We start from the raw sequence: 22,543 nt of genomic DNA, 5'->3' as shown, positions 1-22,543 counted from the left end.
TTGAGAGCAAAACATAAGAAGAAAAGTCTTGGTTATTAACTTTTTTGGTTTGGTGTTATGTCCCCATTTTCATAAGGTATCAATATTTATTGATAAAGAATAAAAAATCATTTTAATCAAAATTTTAATTTTATAATTAACCATTATTTAATTAAAAAAAATGTTAACTCATTATAAGAAAATAGTTAAAATTGATCGTCTAACACTAAAACATTGGCTAAAGAATTTGACTGCTTGAAATAACACATGTGACATATTATCAATTCAATGCCATAACTCAAATCAAATAAAAATAAATTAGAGAAAAAAAGCTACTATCTTATTATAGTGAAAACTTGAAAGATAGTTCTTAATTTTAACTATATTATATTGAATATATAAAGAGTATAACTTGTATATTTGGATGGACTCTAACAATAGATATTTCTTTTATTAAGTTACTATAATTAATGATTAAAATTATTTTGCATATAATATATTTTTACTAATAAACATAATATGTAAATGCAAAATTTATGTATAAGTTATAATTAAATATCAAATATGATTAATATTTGGTCAACTTTAAAGTAGAATTGTCAATGGTTATTTATTTTGTTTAATTGAAAATTGACATAGATATTTCAATAATCATAATTGTAAAATAATAGATCTAGATATTATGTGCATACGTACATATAGTATTGCAATTAAAATTAATATCTTTAAATGATACTAATATATTATGTTTCTATTTTCAATTTTATTTATAAAAAATGTAAGAATTAAATAAATGTTAATTAAATATATTTAATATTTTCAATTATTAGTCATGAAAATTGAGTATAATAACAATAATAAAAATATTTAAAAGAAAAAATAAAAAAATTAAATAAAAAATAGAATTAAATACTTAGTATAAAAGACAATCATTATTGTATTTATAAAGTATAATCATTTTTGTATGGTAAGTGTCACATGGCACTACTAAAAAAAAAAAATACCCATATAGTAAAAAAAAAATGTCTATATATATTAATTAGTCTCTTGTCAATCATAAAATAGAAATGGAGATACCTAGTCAATGCACCTAAAAAAATTTTTTAATTTACATTAAATTTCAACAATATATGACATAATTATCAAATTTTAAAATATAAATTTTATTTAAAATTTAATTAAGAAGACAAATGCTTGAATTTTTTTTGTAAATTTAGATAACTTATTATAATATGAAGAAAATACTCTCTTCACTTTGGCCGGCCTTCTACGCAAATTTCAACTTAAACAATTTATAATAAATAAATTTAATAGAAAAATAAAAATTATATGAGCGGTTAATTATTATTTGCTTTAGACAAAAATTAGGCATTAAAAAAGAAAACAATATTAAAAAATAAAAAGAAGGATGATTCGACTATGGCAAGCATGTTTGCATATCCAAATTAATTTATAATTTGAGTAGTTTTGCGATAAGTGTAGTTTTTGGAATTATATATATATTAGGATGTGTTTGGAATTATTATTTGTATTATTAAAAAAATATTGTTTTAAAATTATTAATCAAAGACTTTATTTTTTTTCTTTAATCTAAATTTAACATATTTTAGCTAAAAAATAAAAAGCAATCATTTCAAAATATTTTTCAACAATGTTTAAATGCATATTCTTATTCCTTGGATACAACAAACAAGGCCGGCGCCGAGACTCGTCCCAACACTCATTCGGGGTGTGTGTATAAGAGCAACCATTTTTTTCCCCATTTCCTACATCTGCTCTCCTAACTACAACTAAATTCCGACATCGTTTCTCATATATTTTACACATTTCAGCTGCTCTTCTGAGTTTTTGATTCTCCGAAGCATGGACCAGAGGTTGAGGGATGCAGCTCAAGCAGGAGATATTAACGGCTTGTATCGTCTAATCCAGGAAGATGCAACTGTTTTTGAGGCGGTCCAGCAAGTAGGAGATATTCGTCAGAGGTTGAGGGAGGCCGCTCAAGCAGGAGATAATGACGGCTTCTATAATCTAATCAGAGAAAATGCGAATGTTTTGGAGGCGGCTCAATTACGAGATATTGGTCAGAGGTTGACGCGGGCCGCTGAAGCAGGAGATATTGGCGCCTTGTATGCTCTAATCCGTCAAGATGCTCGTGTTTTGGAACGTATCGATGAGGTGCCTTTTGTTGACACACCATTACACATAGCTGCATCTGCGGGACATATTGATTTTGCCATGGAGATAGTGAACTTGATGGCATCGTTTACCAGGAAGCTAAACCCAGATGGTTTTAGCCCCATGCACCTTGCTTTGCGGAACGAGCAGATGCTAATGGTGATGTGGCTCATAGACGTTGACGGAAACCTTGTCCGTCTCAAAGGAAAAGGGGGTATCACTCCTTTGCATTATGCAACTGAAAAAGGGAACTTGTCTATTTTGAAAGAATGTTATAAAGGTTGCCCCGAATCTATCAAAGATGTTACCTTTCACGGCGATACTGCTTTCCACATTGCAGTAAGGAACCACCAAAATGATGCTTTCGAATTGTTGATGGAATGGCTTAAGAAGTCCTCATTCAAAGATGCCGATTTTTGGGAAAGAGAGCTCCTTAACTGGAAAAACGAGGAAGGTAGAACCGTTCTGCACATTGCTGCTTTGGAGACTGGATGGAATGGACAACTCCAGGTGTGCCTATCTTTCAACCAAAATTTACTACTCATGTGGGTTTGAGTTATATATATATATATACATATATATAGATAGATAGGTAGAGTTAAAGTGAATTAATTAATTCTTCCTTTTTCTTTCTTTCACATTGGAAGATGAATATGGTTGTCCATTATACATAGTAGGCAAATATTTCCCCACATTAGGCTGTTATCCTGATAAACTGGAGTGCGAATAACATTATGTAGAGTGCAAATATCCAACCATTAATTAAATATGTTACTGCATATCTTTGACCAATTATAGCGTTGTCTATGAAGGTATTAGAAATGTTGCTGCGATGTCCCTATGCTAGAACTGATATACAAGATCTTGCTGGTCAGACAGCTAGGCAAATCCTGAGAGACCAAGTTGGATTAACGGAAAAACAAATTTCGAATATGCAAGATGCCGGTACAAGATTTTTGTTTCCATTATTATTATTATATAGAAGTGTGATATCTCCTAGACATTCAGTCAATCAGCTAGATAACATGCCGAGGTTAATGTTTTTGGTGTCGAGATTTCTTCGGAAGAGCAAATGGAAATCGAGTGAGAGGCGCAATACAGAGCTTGTAGTTGAGACACTGATTTTAACAGCCATGCACCAGGCATCACTGAGTCCTCCTGGTGGTCTTTGGCAGGGTAATGCTACAGTAGATATTAATTCGCCTATTCGTGTTAGTAACTCTTCCACTTCTGAAGCAACTTCTCTACTCTTGGCGGGCACATCAGTGATGTCTCAGAACGACTTTGAAATATTTTATATTTTAAACTCTGGCTTGTTTGGCCTAACAGCTCTGCGAACAGTTACAAATCTTTTGCAAGACTACAGCGGATTCTCACTTATTACTACTTTTTCTGTTAATTGGTTGATTGGTTCCTACTGGTTTTCAATGTCAGTCATAACTCCAGATAAGAAGGCTAAAGGGTACTTCTTTTTCCATGTCTTACTTTATGTCTTTGCTGCATATGCGCTTATATCGTTCGTAATCTTTTGTATTTTGTACATACTATTGCCCAAGGAGCCTCAAATAAAACCCAGAAGACGTCGCCAGAAAATTCATGTCAGGAGAGAATGGTGGCAATAGATATATAGATGTCACCTCCCGTTGTTGACGTTTCTTCTTTCAATAATAGTTAATTAATTAGCTTTCTCTGTGGATGTTTGCATAAAGAAATTAGTTCATGCATTGTATGCATTGCTATGTATATTGGAGAATTATATTTAGAATTACAAGTTATTTTGAATTATATCTATTATTTCTTTTTAGTTTATGTATTTTCCTTTTTTTTTTTTAGAATTTAAGTGGCTTTTTCTTTTATTTTTACTTAATCTTTAAAGCACATGCAGTTTACAGCCAGGGCGAGGACTTCGCTATGGAGAGCGGGGCAAGACAAGTTTTTTTTTTTAATATAAATTTATTTATTAAAAAAATATAATTAGAAATATAAACTTTAAACGTAATTTTAACAATATATTTATATTTTTTAAAAAATTATAATATTAAATATATAAATATATAGAAATTTATTATTTTTTTAATAAAAAATAATGTATTATTGTGCCAGAGTGAATTATGAAGATTCAGAGTTGGAAGAATGTCTCTCTATCCTCATCCCCCACAAATAAAAATGATTGAATTCAAAACGGATTGAATTGGATTCGAGAACTATCCTTTTAGCCAGTAACATCTAGCCAAGAAGATGCAACTGTTTTTTAGGCTATCCTTTTGAACAACCACAAAAGCTATCGTTTGTCACAATGAGAGAAATGGCGGCAATTTGATCTTTTCAAAGTGACTTAACACCAAATAATTTGTTAACATAATTAAATATAAGAAACGCAACCGTGAGATTTTAAAATTTATTGTAATAAAATACTAAAAATTTTTTATTAACTTGCTGATTTATTCATTATTTTATAAATAAATATATTTTATTTCGTTATCTTTTAAAAAAAAAAATATACAAAACATATTTAATTATTTTATTATCATCAAATCTCTTACTTTTTTTTTTATTTTTTTTATAGGAAAACATTAATTAGATAATTTTATTTTTAAAATAATTGATATGTTAATAAATTAATATGAAAATATTAATTTTTTTATTATAATAATTTTTATTAAATTAAATTAAAATAAAATTTAACAAATTTTATAAAAAAATTAAAATTTAATAATTTTTATAAAATATTAATAAAATTAAGTAATTACATATAATTACGTAATTATAGTGACATTTTAGTGGGAATATTTGTTTTGCCACTGTCGGAGCCGTAACGAAACAATTATGCGGCAAAACCTTCACTCGCCATAAACTTGATATCAATTGTGAGGATTCAAGAATTTCCCTGCTTAAAATGAAAAACAAAAGTACGTGGCAGCACTGTGCCTGAAATTTTAGCTCAAGAAAATTAAAATAATAATAAAATAAAAAGATTACAAATTTTTAGACAATCCTGCAACTTCCCATAACCCTATTTTAGTGTTGAAGGCTTTATATAACTATTATGAAACCTACAAATCAAATATTCACCAAGGAATTCACTATTTAAGGATGACATTCTTCTTTTCTCTTAAAATAATATTTATAATTGCAATTTTATTTTATTATATATCTTAATTTATGTTATTAAATTACAAATTTATTTTTTCATGAGATGAAGGAAAAAAATTGTTAAATTCTTCATATTAATTTGTATAAATTTATTGTAATATTTAATGTTAAATTTAAATACTAAATATATAGTATAAAAAAAAATTAATCGAACCATTTTTATGGCAACAAAATTTAAAGTCTTGTAGAGAAAATTTTCCTCGAAAAAGGTTAAAGATTTTGTGAAGATTTAAGTATGCCATAAAAGATATATATATATATATATATATATATATATATATATATATATATATATATATATATATATATATATATATCAAAATTGCACTATTGTGGTGCCAATAAATAATATTAGGTTCGATTCTTTACAATTTTGATTTTAATTAAGGTTTGCAGGATTTTCAATTTCAATTATAAGCTGTTATAAGTTCGATTTTTGAAACTAACATGCTGGTTTGATCAAGTTCTGATCTAGACCAGCCAAAATTTTTTAATATTTTTATATTTAATTTTATTAACTTAAATTTATTAAAACTACCTTATATTAATTGGTTTTATTAACTTAAATTTAGTCAAATTACATTATATTAATTGGTTTTATTTTTTTATTATGTTATATTAATTTGTTTTATTACATTAAATTTAGTCAAATTACCTCATATTAATGAATTTTATTATTTTAAATTTCGTTAAATTAAATTATATTAATTTGCTTCATTTCTTTTCTATTATATTAATTTTTATTACATATTATGTTAATTAGTTTTATTGCTTTTAATTTAACAAAATTATTATATATATATATATATATATATATATATATATATATATATATATATATATATATATATATATTAATTTTCAAGTACTTAGAGTTGAAGTAACTAAGGACGGCCGGTGATATGGTTTTTTATTATATTATATTAATTAGTTTTATTACTTAAAATTTAACAAAATTACTTTACATTATGGTGTTTTTCTTAGTTTAATCTGGTCAAATCAACTTATAAGTTTTAAATACAAGTTGACCTATTTGTTTATAATAAATTTTAGGTTTATAAATTGAGTCTACAAGCTAAAAAAAAAATAAGTTAGGGACTCAGTTTTTTACTTTGATACTTATAAATTATGTGCTTATAAACTAGTTTGACTAAGTATTTTACTATTATACTCATTTGATTTTTAAAATATCATCATAAAACTTATTTAATATTTTTTAGTCATTTTAATTATAAATGTGTTTATAAGATATATTTTACTAAATACATTAACCACTTATCAGTCAATTATAAGTATTTTAATCAAACACGTAACTGCTTAAAATTTTAAATATTTATACGCCGAAATTAACTTATAAATACTAGGTGCTTATAAGTTGATTTTCATAAATTAAAGTTAAACACCCCCTATTTTTTAAAACTTAAGAGTGAAAGTAACTGAGGACGACCAATCACTTCAATTTTTATTATGTTAATTTTATTATATTATATTAATTAATTTTATTATTTTTTAAGCAGAAATTCAGAGAAAGTATAGATTTTAAAGTTTGTTATGTAAGTAATATATCTTTAATTATTAGACTATTAGGCAATTAATTTTATTATTTTAAATTTAATAAAATTACTTTATATTAATTTTGAAGAACTTAAGGTGGAAGTGACCAAAGACGACGGATAATTTGGTTGCATGATGACTCCCTTTCTTTTTTGCCATTCTTTTCCCTTGCTTTTCTATTTGGCCTTTCTCGTTAGCTTTGCTTTTCACTCATTAAAAAAAAACAATTATTGCTTTTTTTTGAATTGCCTTTCTTTTCATTCTTTATGCATTCTAATTTTCTTTTTTCGTTTTTCCTTTATATTATTTTATTTATAATTGACTTTTCTTACACATTATGTACAATATAATTGTAAAATATTATGTTGAATTAAAAACTGAAAGCGTCATGGAAATTAAGGATAATAATAATGCTGAGGTTCTAAGGAAAGAATATATAGGACTGTGAACGACAAAGAATTGTTAGAAAAAGGAAAAAAAAAAAAAAACTTTTAATTTATCTAAGTGGGTGGTGTAGTGGCGAATGTGTACCTTATAAATTGGTCAGTGTTCAATCCGTGAAGTCGACACCCTGAGTAGGGCTCACTTTGTACTTCTAACTCCCAAGAGAACTAGCATAATATCCATATATAACCTTTTTTTTTAATTTAATTTTTAATTACATTCTAAATAAGAATAAATTATTATTATTATTATTATTATTATTATTATTATTAAATTAATTTCATCCAAATTTCTTTATATTTTATTTGAATAAATTTTTTACAGTAATTTTTAATTAATTTGTGAAGTAATTAATTAAAGTGCTTATTTAATTATATATATATATATTATTACTTTATTTAAAATAAAATAAAATTACTTTATTCATAAAAAAATTTAGACTTTATGAAATTTTTATATTTTATTTCATAATTTATGTAATTTAATATTTAATTTTTATTGATTACAAAAAATATATTAGATTAATAAGAAAATAATATTATTTCAATATATATATATATATATATATATATATATAATTTTTTTAATTAATATTATAAATATATTAAATTACTAATAATGAATTGGATTATTTAATTTTAATAATAATAAATATATAACATTATTATTAATTAAAAATAATATTTTATTATATTATTTTTTAAAATGTTATATCTTTAAATTTTTTGTAAAGTGCAACTTTTTTTTTTAATTTGATATACTTTATATAAAATAATTCTTTCATAAAAATGGTTATCACTTTACATAAATTTATAATATAAAATACATACATTTCATAAAAATTAAATTTTAAAATAAATTTACAATATATGCATATATAATGAAATATCATCACTTTTTATTAATTTAATAAATTTTAAAATACATACACATTTTTCAAAAGACAGTTTCTATAATTTTAATACTGTAACTTTAATTTTTTAATTATCTTTACTTATGACTAAATTTTTTATGCTTTCATAATTGTCATTAATTTTTAAGGTTTTACTGCTGCACAAATATTGAGGGTTGATTTTTGCATAAAAATATAATTATTTAACTAAAATTAAAAAATAATTTTGTTGAAAACTAACGATAAAAAATGATGGATAATCAAAATTTTAGTCTGAAGCGTGATGACATAATTCTAGTACAAGCAACTATCCTTCAAAATTTAACAAACTTTTCCTCACATTATAGGTAATTAGAAATTAGTAGAAATATAAATAAGTTTTCAGAACATTGACTAATCAATCTTGAATAAAAGTAATATAAATAGAGCAAATCAAATAAAGAATTTGACACAAAATATGAGAAGAAAAATTATTGTTGTTAACTTTTTTTTATTTGGTGGTATGTCTAAAATGTCATAAGCTATCAACTACTTATTGATAAAGAATAAGAAATCATTTTAATCAAAATTTTAATTTTATTATTAATCATTATTTAATTGAAAAAAAGAATTACAAGGAAATATTTAAAATTGACCGTCTAATACTAAAACATTAACTAAAGAATATGGCTGTTTGGACTAATATATGCGACATATCATTAATTCAATATCATAACTCAAATCAAATAAAAAGAAATTAGAGAAAAAGAACCACTATCTTATTGTAGTGAAAATTTGAAAGGTAGTTCTTAACTTTGACTATATTGCATTGAATATATGAAGAGCGTAACTTATGTATTTGAGTGGACTCTAACAATAAATATTGCTTTTATAAAATTACTATAATTAACTATTAAAATTATTTTGTGTCAAAAAGTGACACAATAAATATATATTTACTAATAAAAATAATATGTAAATACAAAATTTATATATAAGTTATAATTAAATATCAAATATGATTAATATTTGGTCAACTTTAAAATAGAATTGTCAATCATTATTTACTTTATTTAATAAATATTATTTAATTGAAAGTTGACATAGATACTCCAATGGTCATAATTGTGAAATAATAGATCTAGACATTATGTGTATAGGTACATATAGTATTGCAATTAATGAATAAAATTTTGTTTGAGATTATAATAGAAAAATTAAATTAATTAAAAATTAATTTTATTAAAAAAATTATTTTGATGTGATTGAAAAATATTTAGAAAATATTTCATTACTTTAAGATTATAACAATTAATTAATTACATTAAATTTAAAAAAATTTAATAAATAATTTTAATAATATAAAATAGAGATTAAATATGGACTTATCGTATATTTGCAAAAATAAAACTCGAGGAATAATTTTATAATATTTATATATTGAATTATATATAATGTATTTTAAATTAGTAAAATTTAAACGAATAAAAAAAGTTATTTTAACAAAATTGAAGTGTAACAACTGTATTAAATTTTTTATTGAAATTTTAAATAATAAAATTAATAAATTAATAACTTCAAATGATACTCATTTATTATGTTTTTATTTTCAATTTTATTTTGTTATATATCTCATATATATAAATACATATATAATTATATAAATAAAATTTTATTTCATTTTTCCAAAATTCAATATTTTTTATTAATTTAAAATATACAATTCTTAAATTTTTATAATAAAATGAAATATTAATAGTTTAAGAAATATTATATAAAAATTTATGAAAAATGTAATAATTATATAAATGTTGATTAAATATATTTAATATTTTCAATTGTTAGTAATGAAAATAGAGGTACAATAACAATAATAAAAACATTTAAAAGAAACATAAAAAAAAAATTAAATAAAAAATAAAATTAAATTTTAGTATAAAAGACAAAGTATGACGATTTTTATATGGTAAGTGTCACATGGCACCATTAAGAAAAAATTTGTCCATGCTATAAAAAGAAAAAACTCTGCCTCTCTCTCTCTCTCTATATATATATATATTAATCGGGAGATACCCTAGTCAATGCACCTAAAAAATTTTTTTAATTTACATTAAACTTCAACTATATATGACATAATTATTAAATTTTAAAATATATATTTTATTTAAAATTTAATTAAAAAGACAAATACTTGATTTCTTTTCGTAAATTCAGATAACTTATTATAATACGAAGAAAATACTCTCATCACTTTAGCCTTCTACTCAAATTTCAACTTAAACAATTTATAATAATTAAATTTAATAGAAAAATAAAAATTATGTGAGAGCGGTTAATCATTATTTGATTTAGACAAAAATTCGACATTAAAAAAGAAAATAATATTAAAAAATAAAAATGAAAGATCTTCATATGAAAGCAAACATTGAAAAGTTGGTAAAAGGGAAAAAGAAGAATGATTCGACTATGGAAAGTATGTTTGCATATCCAAACATGCTCTCTGCCGTTAGATTAAATTATAATTTGAATAATTTTGTGATAAGTGTAGCTTTTGTTTTTTAGTAAAATGTTTAATTTAACTCTTATATTTATTGAAAAAGTTTAATTTAGCTCTTTTTTAAGTTTTGGTCTAAATTAACTTAAAAATTTTTAATTTAAACTCAATTTAACCTAAAAATTAAAATTTATGAAATAAATTTTTTGATTTATTGATTTAAATAAAAAATCAAGAAATTTAATTTCTTAATTTTTAAAATAAATTTTTTAATTTACATCCAATAATTAAGAATCTCAATTTCTTGATTTTCTTGATTTTTAGACAAAATTAAAATTTTTATACTAAATTAAATAAAAAGTTGAAAATGAATTAAATTAAACTTTCCTATAAATATAAGGGTGTAATTGAGTTTTAAGTTTTTATTTTTCTATCGACTCTATAAAATGTGTTTTTACTCTTATTTCATATTCTTTTTACTAAAAAAATATATTTATGTACTTATTTTCAAAGCTAAAATGACAAATATTTTTATTTAAATGAATTTTCTAAGAAAAATCAAATATCTAATTTTCAATTAATTGAAAAACTATAAATCTCCACCTTATGTTAATAAATTAATAATAATTTACTCTATGATTTATTATTAATTATGAAAGTATTTTTATTTGTTTAAACACTAGCCAAACCCAAAGAATTTGCTATGTTATTTTTTTTTCAGCTTTTTTCTTTAATTTTCTCCTCCAAATGCATATATTTGGCTGAATTGTTCTTTTTTTTTTTCCACATTCGTTTTTCTCCTCTTTATTATTTTCAATATATATATTTACTTTAAAATATGTATTTTACATCTACCTTCCATTTATTATGTATTTTTATTTTTCATCTATTAAACAATAAATATACTTTCATAAATAATAATAAATAATAGTGTAAATTATTACTAATTTATTAACATAAGTTAAAAATTTATATTTTTTTGAATTAATTCAAAAATTAAATATTTAGATTTTTACAAAATTCATATAAATTAATAAAAACATTTATCATTTTAGCTTCAAAAATAAGTGCATACGTATATTTTTATATTGCCATTTAAAAAAAATGCACTTATTTCAAAACTACTCTAATTATAATATAATCTAATGGCAAAGAGCACATTCGATTATGGGGATATGCTCGCCATAGCAATGAAATTTCGCAGATATATAATTTATAAATTTTTCTTGTCTAGACTTAATTTATCGTGAATTCAATACATAAAATGTATGATAAAATTTACTTATTAAATACATAAATCTTATGTTATTACATCTTAAATTTATGATGCACTAAACGATACCATAATTCTTTTATTAAATGATATATGTTGCTCACTATAAATGCATTAATTCCTTTTCCTCTCTTAAGGGGTAAGCTAGACATAGACTCCAACTATCCAACTTTCCTTAATGCTTACTATCTTGCTTACATTTCCATTCTACCTAAGAATCACAATATCAGGAAAGATTTTTACTGTTTGTGCTCCCCTTTGCAAGTTGGTCCTCGAAATGTTGATAATGACCCTCTTTAGAGTCGTCAAATATAATACAATACTCAACACCAATTTATTAAAGTTTAACTTTATTAAACAGTAACTTTATTAAACTTTAATAAAACATTAAAGAAATTACAAGCATTGAATGCAGTGATAAGTCTTATTGGGTTTTTAAAGAGAGAATTCAAATTTAATCATTAGAAAATGTATTATTAGAAGGGGTAATTATAAACTCTGAAAGGATTAGTCTTATGTAGATTATAAAATAAAGAGATACTTAGTAAGAAAATTATCATATAGATCCATTCCATCATGAATTTAAGACATAAATATATGGAAATTATATATTTAATAGATGAATTTCACTATATAACTGATTTTAAGCAAGAAAAGTTCACCCTTATAAGTAAATCAATATGTGCGCGCGTGCGTGTGTACGTGTAAGAGAGAGAGAGAGAGAGAGAGAGAGAGAGATTATATAACTAGCGTGTGGAACCCTTTGGTTGTATCAATCAAGTAGAAGTAGCTAGGAAGAGTGGGAGGGAGTGAGGTGTGTGAGAGAGTGTCGTACTAAAGTGTAAGGTTGATTATAAAAGTTATTTTTGATGCTTCATAATAAAATTTTCTTCACTTGAGTCCACCGTTTTTCACTTTCTCTATTTTTTTTTTTCTCTCTTTGTCATTTATAGTGATTCCTTTTCTTGCCCCTCAGCTGCTTGCTCAATTGGTTCCTCAGTATGGACAAGAGGTGGGCTGAGGCAGCTCGAGAAGGAAATATTCCTGAATTGTATAATCTAATCCAGGAGGATACAGATGTCTTGGAAAACATCGACAGGAAAGCTTTTGTTGATACTCCGCTGCACATAGCTGCTTTACAAGGGCACATTGAATTCGCGATGGAGGTTATGAACCTGAAGCCATCTTTTTCTAAGAAGTTAAACAAAGATGGTCTTAGCCCCATGCACCTTGCTGTGCAAAATGACCACACGCTAGTGGTGATGTGGCTCATAGATGTTGATCGAAACCTTGTCCGTGTCAAAGGAAAGGGAGGTTTCACTCCTTTGCATTATGCAGCTGAAAAAGGAAACTTGAACATTTTGAGAGAATTTTATAGAGGTTGCCCCGAATCTATCAAAGATGTTACCTTTCAAGGCGATACTGTTTTTCACATTGCAGTAAAGAACCACCAAAAGGATGCTTTTGAATTGTTGTTGATGAAATGGCTTAGGTGGTCTTCATTCGAAGATGCCCATTTTTGGGAAAGAGAGCTCCTTAACTGGAAAAACAAGGGAGGTGAAACCGTGCTGCACATTGCTGCTTCGGAGAATGGATGGAATAATCAACGCCAGGTGTGCCTATCTTCCAACCAAAATTTACTACTCTTATGGGTTTCAGTTCTCTCTCTCTCTCTCTCAATTAATTATTTCTTCTTTTTTCTTCCTTTTTCGTTAGAAGATGAAGGGAAATTATTAAGTATACTTGGTCCACATGCATCATCTCTCACATCTCTCACAATCATGTATAACTCATTTTCTACGTTATAGAAAGGGTCCACTCTTCTGTGAGAAAGGAAACACTAATTTTTAGTGCTCTGGATGCATCTAATAATTAGCTGAAGATGAATATGGTTGTCCAGATCCAAACTTTTGACTTCCTCCATTATACATTTGGCAAATATTTCCTCCCCCCACAAAGCTATTAGCCTGATAAGTTGGAGTGCGAATAACATTATAAAGAGTGAAAATATCCAACCCATTAATTAACCATGATACTCTATATCTTTGACCAATTATAGCAATGTCCATGTAGGTACTAAAAATGTTGCTGCGATGTCGTGCTAGAACTGATATAGAAGATCTTGCTGGTTTGACGGCTATGGAAATCCTGAGAGACCAAGTTCGATTAACGGAAAGACAAATTTGGAATATGCAAGCAGCCGGTGCAGGATTTTTGTTTCCATTAATATTATTTTATAAAAGAGTGATATCTCTTGCACATTCAGTCCGTCAGGAAGCTCAGACACCGAGATCAAGGCCTTTGGAGTGGAAATTATGGCGGAGGAGGAAATGGAAATCCAGTGAGAAGCGCAATATAGAGCTGGTAGTTGATACACTGGTTGCAACAGCCGTCTTCCAGGCATCACTGAGTCCACCTGGTGGACTTTGGCAGGGTACTGCTAATGCTGATATTAATTCGCCTATGCGCGTCAATAACTCTTCAACTACTTCTGCAGCAACTTCTACACACTTCACGGGTACATCAGTAATGTCTAGGACCGACTTTCATATATTTTTCTTTGCAAACTTGGTCTTGCTCGCCGTAACAGCTTGTCGAATGACCGCACATCTTATGCATGACGACGGCGGACCATCATTTAGTCTTTTATCTGTTAATTGGGTGATTTTTTCTTACTTGTTTTCATTGACAATCATAACACCGAATAAGGAAAAGATGGACTCTAGCATCTTTAGGATTACTCTTTATATATTTGCTGTATATTCCCTTATTGCATTATTCGCAGTATATTTTGTTAAGTACATATCAGTACCTAGCGAGCCTAGAGTAAAACCAAGAAGACGTCGCGTGAAAATTCGTGACAGGAAAGAATGGTGGTAATGCATAAATAGACGTCACCTCTCGTTGTTGACGTTCTTCTTTCAATACCAGCTTAGTTAACTAGCTTTGCCCGTGAATGTCTGCATGGAGAAATTATTTTATGTAATGGTTACTTTTTTGTATGTATTGCCATATATATTGGCGAATTATATTTAAAATTACAAGTTATTTTTGTATATTATAAGGATAGAGATGTAACGTGTGAACATCATATCAAATATTAATAAAATTTTATAAAATATTTTATTGATATTATAAGTAATTTTATAGATTTTATAGAATTTTTTTATTAGTGTTAATAAGTTTTTAATAATTTTAACTAATTTTCTATTTTTTTTATTTTAACTTTAAAGCCATGACGTTTTGTCTGTATATGGATCATCATCTTATGTGTTAAAAAAATTATAAAATAAAACAGCAACACCATGTAAAATATTATATATGAAATGACAAATTAATAAAATATAAATAAGTATATATAAATGATATCATTAACTATCTGGTGACAGGTTTTTAAAAATTAATTATTTAATTATTTTAAATATTTATTTATATTTAATTAGTTTACTACTTTAAGTAAATTGTCTATAAGAAATTATGACCTCACCATATAATTACTCTGAGCGCAAATGTGTTTCAAGCCGTGTTTTTGAGCCTAAGCCTTTACTCTTAGCCGATGGAGATTTCTGGACAGGGTTTATAAAGGTCTTAACGCATCAAAGTTCACATCTTGGGCCGACTTTGCCGTAACCAGCCGCAGGCTAATATTCAAGGGAGCCTTGGATGTCAAGAACCATAACTGAATATTTTTCCAAGATCCTTCTACTCTTTAATTTTCTTTAATTGTATTTTATGATTTTATTGTTTTAGAATGATGAATCAAGAAATACAATTATTAAAATTGGATTTTGATTCTTTACCATGTTGAACTAAATTTATATTAAGGTCTTTTGATGTAGTTGAATTTAATTTAATTTAATTTATTTGAATTGATTTTCTTTATCCATGCAATAGTTTATTATTTTATTTTGATTGTTTTGAATATGATTAAATATTTGAATGATCTTTATCATCGATCGAGGGAAAGTCTTTGATTTGAAAAAAAGGTAATATGTTACATAAGAATAATAGTTCGAGCGGTGGCATAAGACTTAACTTATGGGAGATTTCTTTTGAACAATCATAGAGCCTAATGAGTTAATTGATATTTGGTATAGCTATTGGGAAATAAATAGTAAATTTTAATTAATATATTTGATATAACTTGGGAGAGAATATCACATAAATTAGGATTAATTATTCCTCTTTGCATAGATAATTAAAATTGGATTGTCAGTTGAATAAATTAAATTAAGTTGATTTAGATGAAGTCAACGTACCCTAATATTCATCAACAATGATTTTTGGTTGCGATTAGGTGGTGAATGCCTTAGATCAAACTTGTTGACTTATTTTATTTTCTTTTCATTCGTTAATTAGATAAATCTTTTTATTCAATAGTGTAAATAATAATAGGATTATATGTGTTTTTGGTACTTAATTTCAATTCTCGTGGAATAGATAACAATTTTATCACTTTATTACTTGTGACAACTTCGTGCACGTGTGGGATCGCCCTATCAAGTGATGAGTTATCTTAATTAATCAGAGTCTGTAATGCCCTCACCAAAGGTAGTCCGTACATTTGACTGTTCCAACGATTAATGTCTGTTCGGATAATCAGAGTGTCTAGAACTACACTTAAACTATAGTGAGGAGGCATAAATTAATGAAATAAATATTAAAAAAATGTAGGAAAATTTTTGAGAAAATAAAATAAAATTTAGAGAATTTATTAATTGGTATAAAATAATAAAAATAACTCGATGAGCACCATGAAGGGCATTTTGGTCATTTCACCCTTAGAGGTGAATTTTGATCTAAATGTCAAATTAAAATTAGGAAATAAAATAATTAATATAAATTAAATTTATGAATTTGAATTTGGAAAAGAAAAGAAAAGAAAGGAAAAGAAAAGAAAAAAAAATTGAAGTTAGGGAAGCTCAAGTAAAGTTAGTGCACTAATCCCTCTTCTTCTCATTATTAAACATGAAAAGCATGTTTAACCAAGCATAAATATCATTAAAACAAAAAGAAAATCTAGAGGAAAGAACCCTTGAATTTTTGGCTGTCACACCTTACCCCTCTGTAAGGCATAACATGATCCCGTAGAATACCTAATGAACTACCGAACTTCACCTACCGATAACTCATTAAGTACCATACAAGGGATTTTAAAATAATTTTCTTATCTTTGACAAGTGGTGAGCATTTCTAATAAGTATTTAAAACATTTAGTTAAAATTAAAACTAGTTAATATTTTTGGTCCATTTTAGTTTTTCGCAAATTCTGTAAAAATTTTGACAGAGTTTCCTCTGTATTTTGAGAAAACCGTTCTTCGAATACCTGTAAAAAGCACTTCTAAAAGTTTTTCTCAACCACTACTTCAAATTCATACTCAATCTCAACCAATTCTCAAAATTCACAAGTTCAAAAATTCTCAAAATACTGTCCATCAATATCATTTATTCATATTCCATTCAAGATAAACAATTTATATATTCATCATACTAAAATTTACATTCAAAAAGTCCAAATTAAAATTTATTACAACTTTTATACAAACTTTGTACAAGCTGCTCAAGACCCATGTACATGTCCATACATTTATGTGCAATATATACATCAAAAGAAATATTTCTGATTAGGGTATAAATTATACCCAAAACTTTAGTGGTAGCTTCTCACACCTCGTGACTCGATCTGCTGCTCCTCTAATCTCTGTATCTGCGACAGCAATAAAAGCTATCGCTGAGTACTAGGACTCAGTGGTGCACAATATACTAAAATAATCTTTATGCAAAACTTAAAGCACATTCATTCAAAAATTTGGCTAAACATGAAAATTAAATACAATCATGCATTGTAAGATTTTACATGTAAACCAAGTTCATTTCAAAGTATCAAAACACATTTCATAAAACCCACAGTTAGATCACGCCATTCGAAACAAATAGAATCTCAATAGCCAGAGGCTAAAGAGAAATCACATGAATCTCAATAGCCAGAGGCTAAAAAGAAATCATATCACAAGGCTAGCTAGCTCAAATATATGGATATCCATTCTCATCCTCTTCTACTGGCACACCTCAACACTTCTCCAGAGAAGGAATCAAAATTCGAAACTAATTACCCCCACTAGTCGTGCTAGTGAGGTGTTCAAATATATGGTCATGATACTGTGGTTTCAAAACTTATCTTAACAATTTGCTAAACATTGTCTTTTCAAATATACATAATAACTTTCAACAATTTAGATCAAACATCATAAGAATGCCATAATCCAATATTTCACATTATTCAAAACATTATGCAAAAGATGATTTTAAAAGTATATGTTGTGCACAAACCTCAAACGAGTCGCCTGTTGGCCTTGACTCGACTCCTCGGGTTCTGTCCCGGTATTCTTTTCCACTGAAACACGAAATTTTCTAATGTTTCAATACTAAAACTTAAAATAAATCCAAAATAAACTTAACTTCACATTTACCTAGCTCTAACGTGTTAAATTCGACGTTCTCGAAATTTTGTGTTTCGGGTTACTATTCACTGCACTATTCAAGTCAAATTATTGACTTTCTAAGGCTTAATGGGTATGGGAACTCCAACTTCACCCACATACCACATTTTGGTCACCAAACTTGTTGGTTTTGGTCATTTGTTTAAAGCTTAGGTCATTTTGGCAAAATTGCCAATTTTCGGTTTTAGTTCTCTGAAATTGTACTATTCCATTGGTCGATCTACTGTTGGAATTTGACAAAACTTCCTTCATAGAAAATGTTCCTTATTGTCTTAAGTGTATTCTCATTTTTGGATCACCCCAATCGGAGTTTTGTAGCTCAAGTTATGGCCAAAATAAGTTTACTGTTCATATGTACTGTTCATACTGAGATTTTAGTGCTGGCAGATTTTTGGTCCAACTTTGGTTAATAATTTGACCAAGTTAAGTTCATAATTTGGTCTCACTTTCTTCATATGAAATGTTGTACTATGTCTTAGGTTTCCATCGGTTCAAGAATCGCCTAAATCCGAGTTTTCTAGAGAGAGTTATAGCCATCCAAACATTGCTGCTCAATGAAAATTCTGCAGAATCTCAGTACAGTAAATTTAACTTTGCTCAATGATTTGAATGAGTTAATGGCCTAATTTGGGTTGGTATTCTTCATGAAAGTTTTAGGTCTATATCATATCTAATTGCTGGTAAAATTTCAGGTCAATTTGACCTACCTAGCTCGAGTTATGACCAAATGAACAGTTACTGTTCATTTGATCAGTTTGGTGCAGTGGCAGCCAGCAATCAATTCACTTTGGTCAATTGTTTCACCAAGTTTTGGTCAGTTTTTGGCCATGGTTCCTTAATGAAAATTGTGCTCTTTTATGTCTATTTTCATCTCCAATTGGTGGCATATCAATTGGACTTGTAAAATTTGAGTTTTGGTCCTTCAAAGTGGGTTTGGTCATGCTGCCAGCAGCATGACCATTGACCTACGAATTTGGTTTAATTTGCTACCATTCCCACACAATTCATTTGGTCATAATTGACCACTATTTCACTTCACAATAGGTTAAACATGCCATTTATGCATTTCTCCAAATCTTGGTTCACAAACCCTAGCATTGAAACCCTAACTCACTCATTCAATCACAATTGGTGCATTTCCATCTTAACACCATACTAATGTAAGTTTATTAACATCTTTAATTCCCTTTAAACACATCAAACCATACCAATCATACTCCCATCAACCAAGCCAAAATTTCAGTTTAGTCCTTCTCCCATGATTTTATTTCATTTCAAGTTTATTTACAAGCTCTTGATGCCACACTAACACTAATTAAACAATAAAAATTGAAGTTTATAGTACTATACCTTGAGCAGAATTTTCTTCCTCCTTTTCTTCAAATTTTTCTTCTTTCTTTTCCTTGAATCTTCTTTCTTAGTTGCCCAAACAAGGTCTACTTATGGTAGGACAATTTTGTATGGTTGGATTTTAGTTTTTCAAGCTCAAAAATGAGCTTTCATGGTGGTTTTGTGAGGGAGAGAAGAGAGTGACGTTTTTGAGAAGATGAAGATGACTTTTTGTTAATTTTTTTCTTTTCTTAATTTATTTTAGTTGATGGAAGACCACAAAATCCCATTTAATAAATAACTTAATTAATTTCTTATTGACATCATTCATGATGTCATCATCTTTAACTTTTCTATCTTCTTCTTCTTTTTTTTTTTTTTTTTATTAGTTCTTTAATTTAATTCTCGATTCCGAAATTTTCTTTTCTCTGATTTTATTTGACAGTTAGGTCAGGAGTCAGCTCTCGGGGTCAATTGACCAAATTGCCCCTCGTAAGTTCATCCGGTTTGCAAATAATCCAATATTTCTTAGGCTCACGACCTAATTATTTGGTGACTTAACAGTTCTTTTTGTGATTTTCTCTTTTCCACTTTGTGTCCATAAGGGTCCTAAGGACCGCGGCGTCACTTTTACGGTTGAAATTTGAGTTTAAAATGACTTGTGATGCGTTCCCGAGGAGGTCACTCATCGCTGTGACTCTCGGCTTGTTTAACCTCTTATGATCTGTTTTTCTTATTTATAGTTAACTAATTAAACATTACTAATTATTTGTGTTTATGGCTTCTCATGTTGTCTTAAGTGTGGCCCTAATCCCATTAATTGTCCGGACCGACACCGGTCACCGGAACAGTGAAATCTACCAGGCTATGCAACGGGGGTGTTACAATTCTCCCCCCCTTAAATAAATTTCGTCTCGAAATTTTTACACGATATCAATCTCACGAACAATTTGTGGGTGTTGTCTCCTCATGTCCTCCTCTCGTTCCCAAGTAGCTTCTTGGCCCGAATGATGGTTCCACAGCACTTTTACCAACGGTATCTGCTTATTCCGTAGCTGCTTCACCTCATAAGCCAGAATCTTTATGGGTTCTTCTTCATATGTGAGGTCTGGATTCACTTCTATTTCTTCTACTGGTAGTACATGAGATGGGTCTGATCGGTACCTCCTCAACATGGACACATGGAAGACATTATGTATCTTCTCCAACTCTAGAGGTAGTGCCAACCGATATGCCAAAGGACCCACTCTTTCCAGAACCTCATATGGCCCGATAAAACGAGGAATTAGTTTCCCCTTTCGGCCGAATCTCATAATCCTCTTCCAAGGAGAAACCTTGAGGAAAACTTTCTCACCCACTGCATACTCAATATCCCTTCTCTTCAGATCAATGTAGGACTTCTGACGATCTGATGCATCTTTAAGTCGATCTCTGATCACCTGGATTTTCTCTTCAGTCTGTTGAACAATTTCGGGTCCGATCATCTTTCTTTCACCCACGTCATCCCAACACAACGGGGTTCTACATTTCCTGCCATACAAAGCTTCATATGGAGGCATTCCAATGCTTGATTGGTAGCTGTTGTTGTAAGCAAACTCAATCAAAGGCAAGTGTGTATCCCAACTACCCTCAAACTCAATCACACAAGCCCGTAGTATATCCTCCAAGATCTGAATTACCCTCTCGGGTGGCCATGCATGCGTGGGTGGAATGCAAGATCTTGAGTTCAATCTAGTTCCTAGGGCTCTTTGAAGACTACCCAGAATCTAGAAGTGAACCTAGGATCTCTGTCGACACGATGGAATCGGCACTCCATGCAATCTCACAATCTCATCGATGTATAACTTGGCCAATCTTTCTAAAGCGTAGTCCATCCGAATCGCGAGAAAATGAGCAGATTTAGTCAGTCTGTCAATAATGACCCAAACTGCATCATGACTCTTCTGTGTCCTCGGAAGTCCCATCACAAAATCCATCGTTATTCTTTCCCATTTCCATTACGATGCGGTAGTGGATGTAACAACCCAGCGGGTACTTGATGTTCTGCCTTTACTTGCTGACAAGTTAGGCATTTGGATACAAACTCTGCCACATCTCTTTTCATAGCCATCCACCAGTAATGCTCCTTTAGCCCTCTATACATTTTTGTGCCACCAGGGTGCATGGCAAAAGGAGACTCATGTGCTTCCTTCAAAATGATCTGCCTCAAATCAACATCATTAGGAACACATATTCTGCCAGTGTAACGATAAACCATCATCTCGATTGAGAATTACGGTTTCTTGCCTGTCGGACTTCTTCCATCAACTTCTGATACTTCTGATCATTCTGAGCAGCCATTCTAATATGATCAATCAACACTGGCTGTACATGCCATGCAACTGTTGTCTGCCCCTCATCATTAATCTCTAAACTGGCATGTAATGATCTCAACTCATGTACCAAAGACAAAGGAGTAACTCGTAGACTTGCCATAGTCTTGCGACTTAAGGCGTCAGCCACAACATTAGCTTTCCCTGGCTGATAGTCTATCAGACAATCATAGTCTTTTATCAACTCTAACCATCTCCTCTGTCTCAAATTCAGCTCTTTTTGGGTGCCCAAATACTTTAAACTCTTATGATCTGTGTAGATGTAACACTTTTCCCCATACAAATAGTGTCTCCAGATCTTAAGAGCAAACACAATGGCTGCAAGCTCCAAATCATGTGTCGGATAATTCCTCTCATGCGGTTTTAGCTGGCGTGATGCATAGGCAATGACATTTCGAT

General features: G+C 28.4%; 2 protein-coding genes across 2 annotated transcripts; both read left to right on the top strand.

Moving 5' to 3' along the window:
- Positions 1-1,687: 1,687 nt before the first annotated feature.
- LOC110653229 (ankyrin repeat-containing protein BDA1) lies at positions 1,688-3,862 on the top strand. Its single transcript, XM_058133536.1, has 2 exons — positions 1,688-2,664; positions 2,967-3,862. The coding sequence occupies exons 1-2, from the start codon at positions 1,843-1,845 to the stop codon at positions 3,774-3,776; spliced, it is 1,632 nt and encodes a 543-aa protein (XP_057989519.1). The 5' UTR covers positions 1,688-1,842; the 3' UTR covers positions 3,777-3,862.
- An 8,880-nt stretch (positions 3,863-12,742) lies between these two features.
- LOC110660231 (ankyrin repeat-containing protein BDA1-like) lies at positions 12,743-15,011 on the top strand. The gene is made up of 2 exons (XM_021818454.2): positions 12,743-13,556; positions 14,017-15,011. The coding sequence occupies exons 1-2, from the start codon at positions 12,945-12,947 to the stop codon at positions 14,821-14,823; spliced, it is 1,419 nt and encodes a 472-aa protein (XP_021674146.2). The 5' UTR covers positions 12,743-12,944; the 3' UTR covers positions 14,824-15,011.
- Positions 15,012-22,543: the final 7,532 nt, after the last annotated feature.

The sequence above is a fragment of the Hevea brasiliensis genome, chromosome 14 (genome assembly GCF_030052815.1).
Source record: "Hevea brasiliensis isolate MT/VB/25A 57/8 chromosome 14, ASM3005281v1, whole genome shotgun sequence".
Classification (NCBI taxonomy): Eukaryota; Viridiplantae; Streptophyta; class Magnoliopsida; order Malpighiales; family Euphorbiaceae; genus Hevea; species Hevea brasiliensis.
The sequence above is the reverse complement of the archived record's forward strand: the minus strand, read 5'-3'. Positions and strand labels throughout refer to the sequence as shown.

Excerpts from the sequence above, each read along its gene's own strand:
- LOC110660231 (XM_021818454.2), top strand. The coding sequence starts at position 12,945 with ATGGACAAGAGGTGGGCTGAGGCAGCTCGAGAAGGAAATATTCCTGAA. Across the intron at positions 13,557-14,016 it reads GATGGAATAATCAACGCCAG|GTACTAAAAATGTTGCTGCG; the intron begins GTGTGCCTATCT and ends ATGTCCATGTAG.
- LOC110653229 (XM_058133536.1), top strand. The coding sequence starts at position 1,843 with ATGGACCAGAGGTTGAGGGATGCAGCTCAAGCAGGAGATATTAACGGC. Across the intron at positions 2,665-2,966 it reads GATGGAATGGACAACTCCAG|GTATTAGAAATGTTGCTGCG; the intron begins GTGTGCCTATCT and ends TTGTCTATGAAG.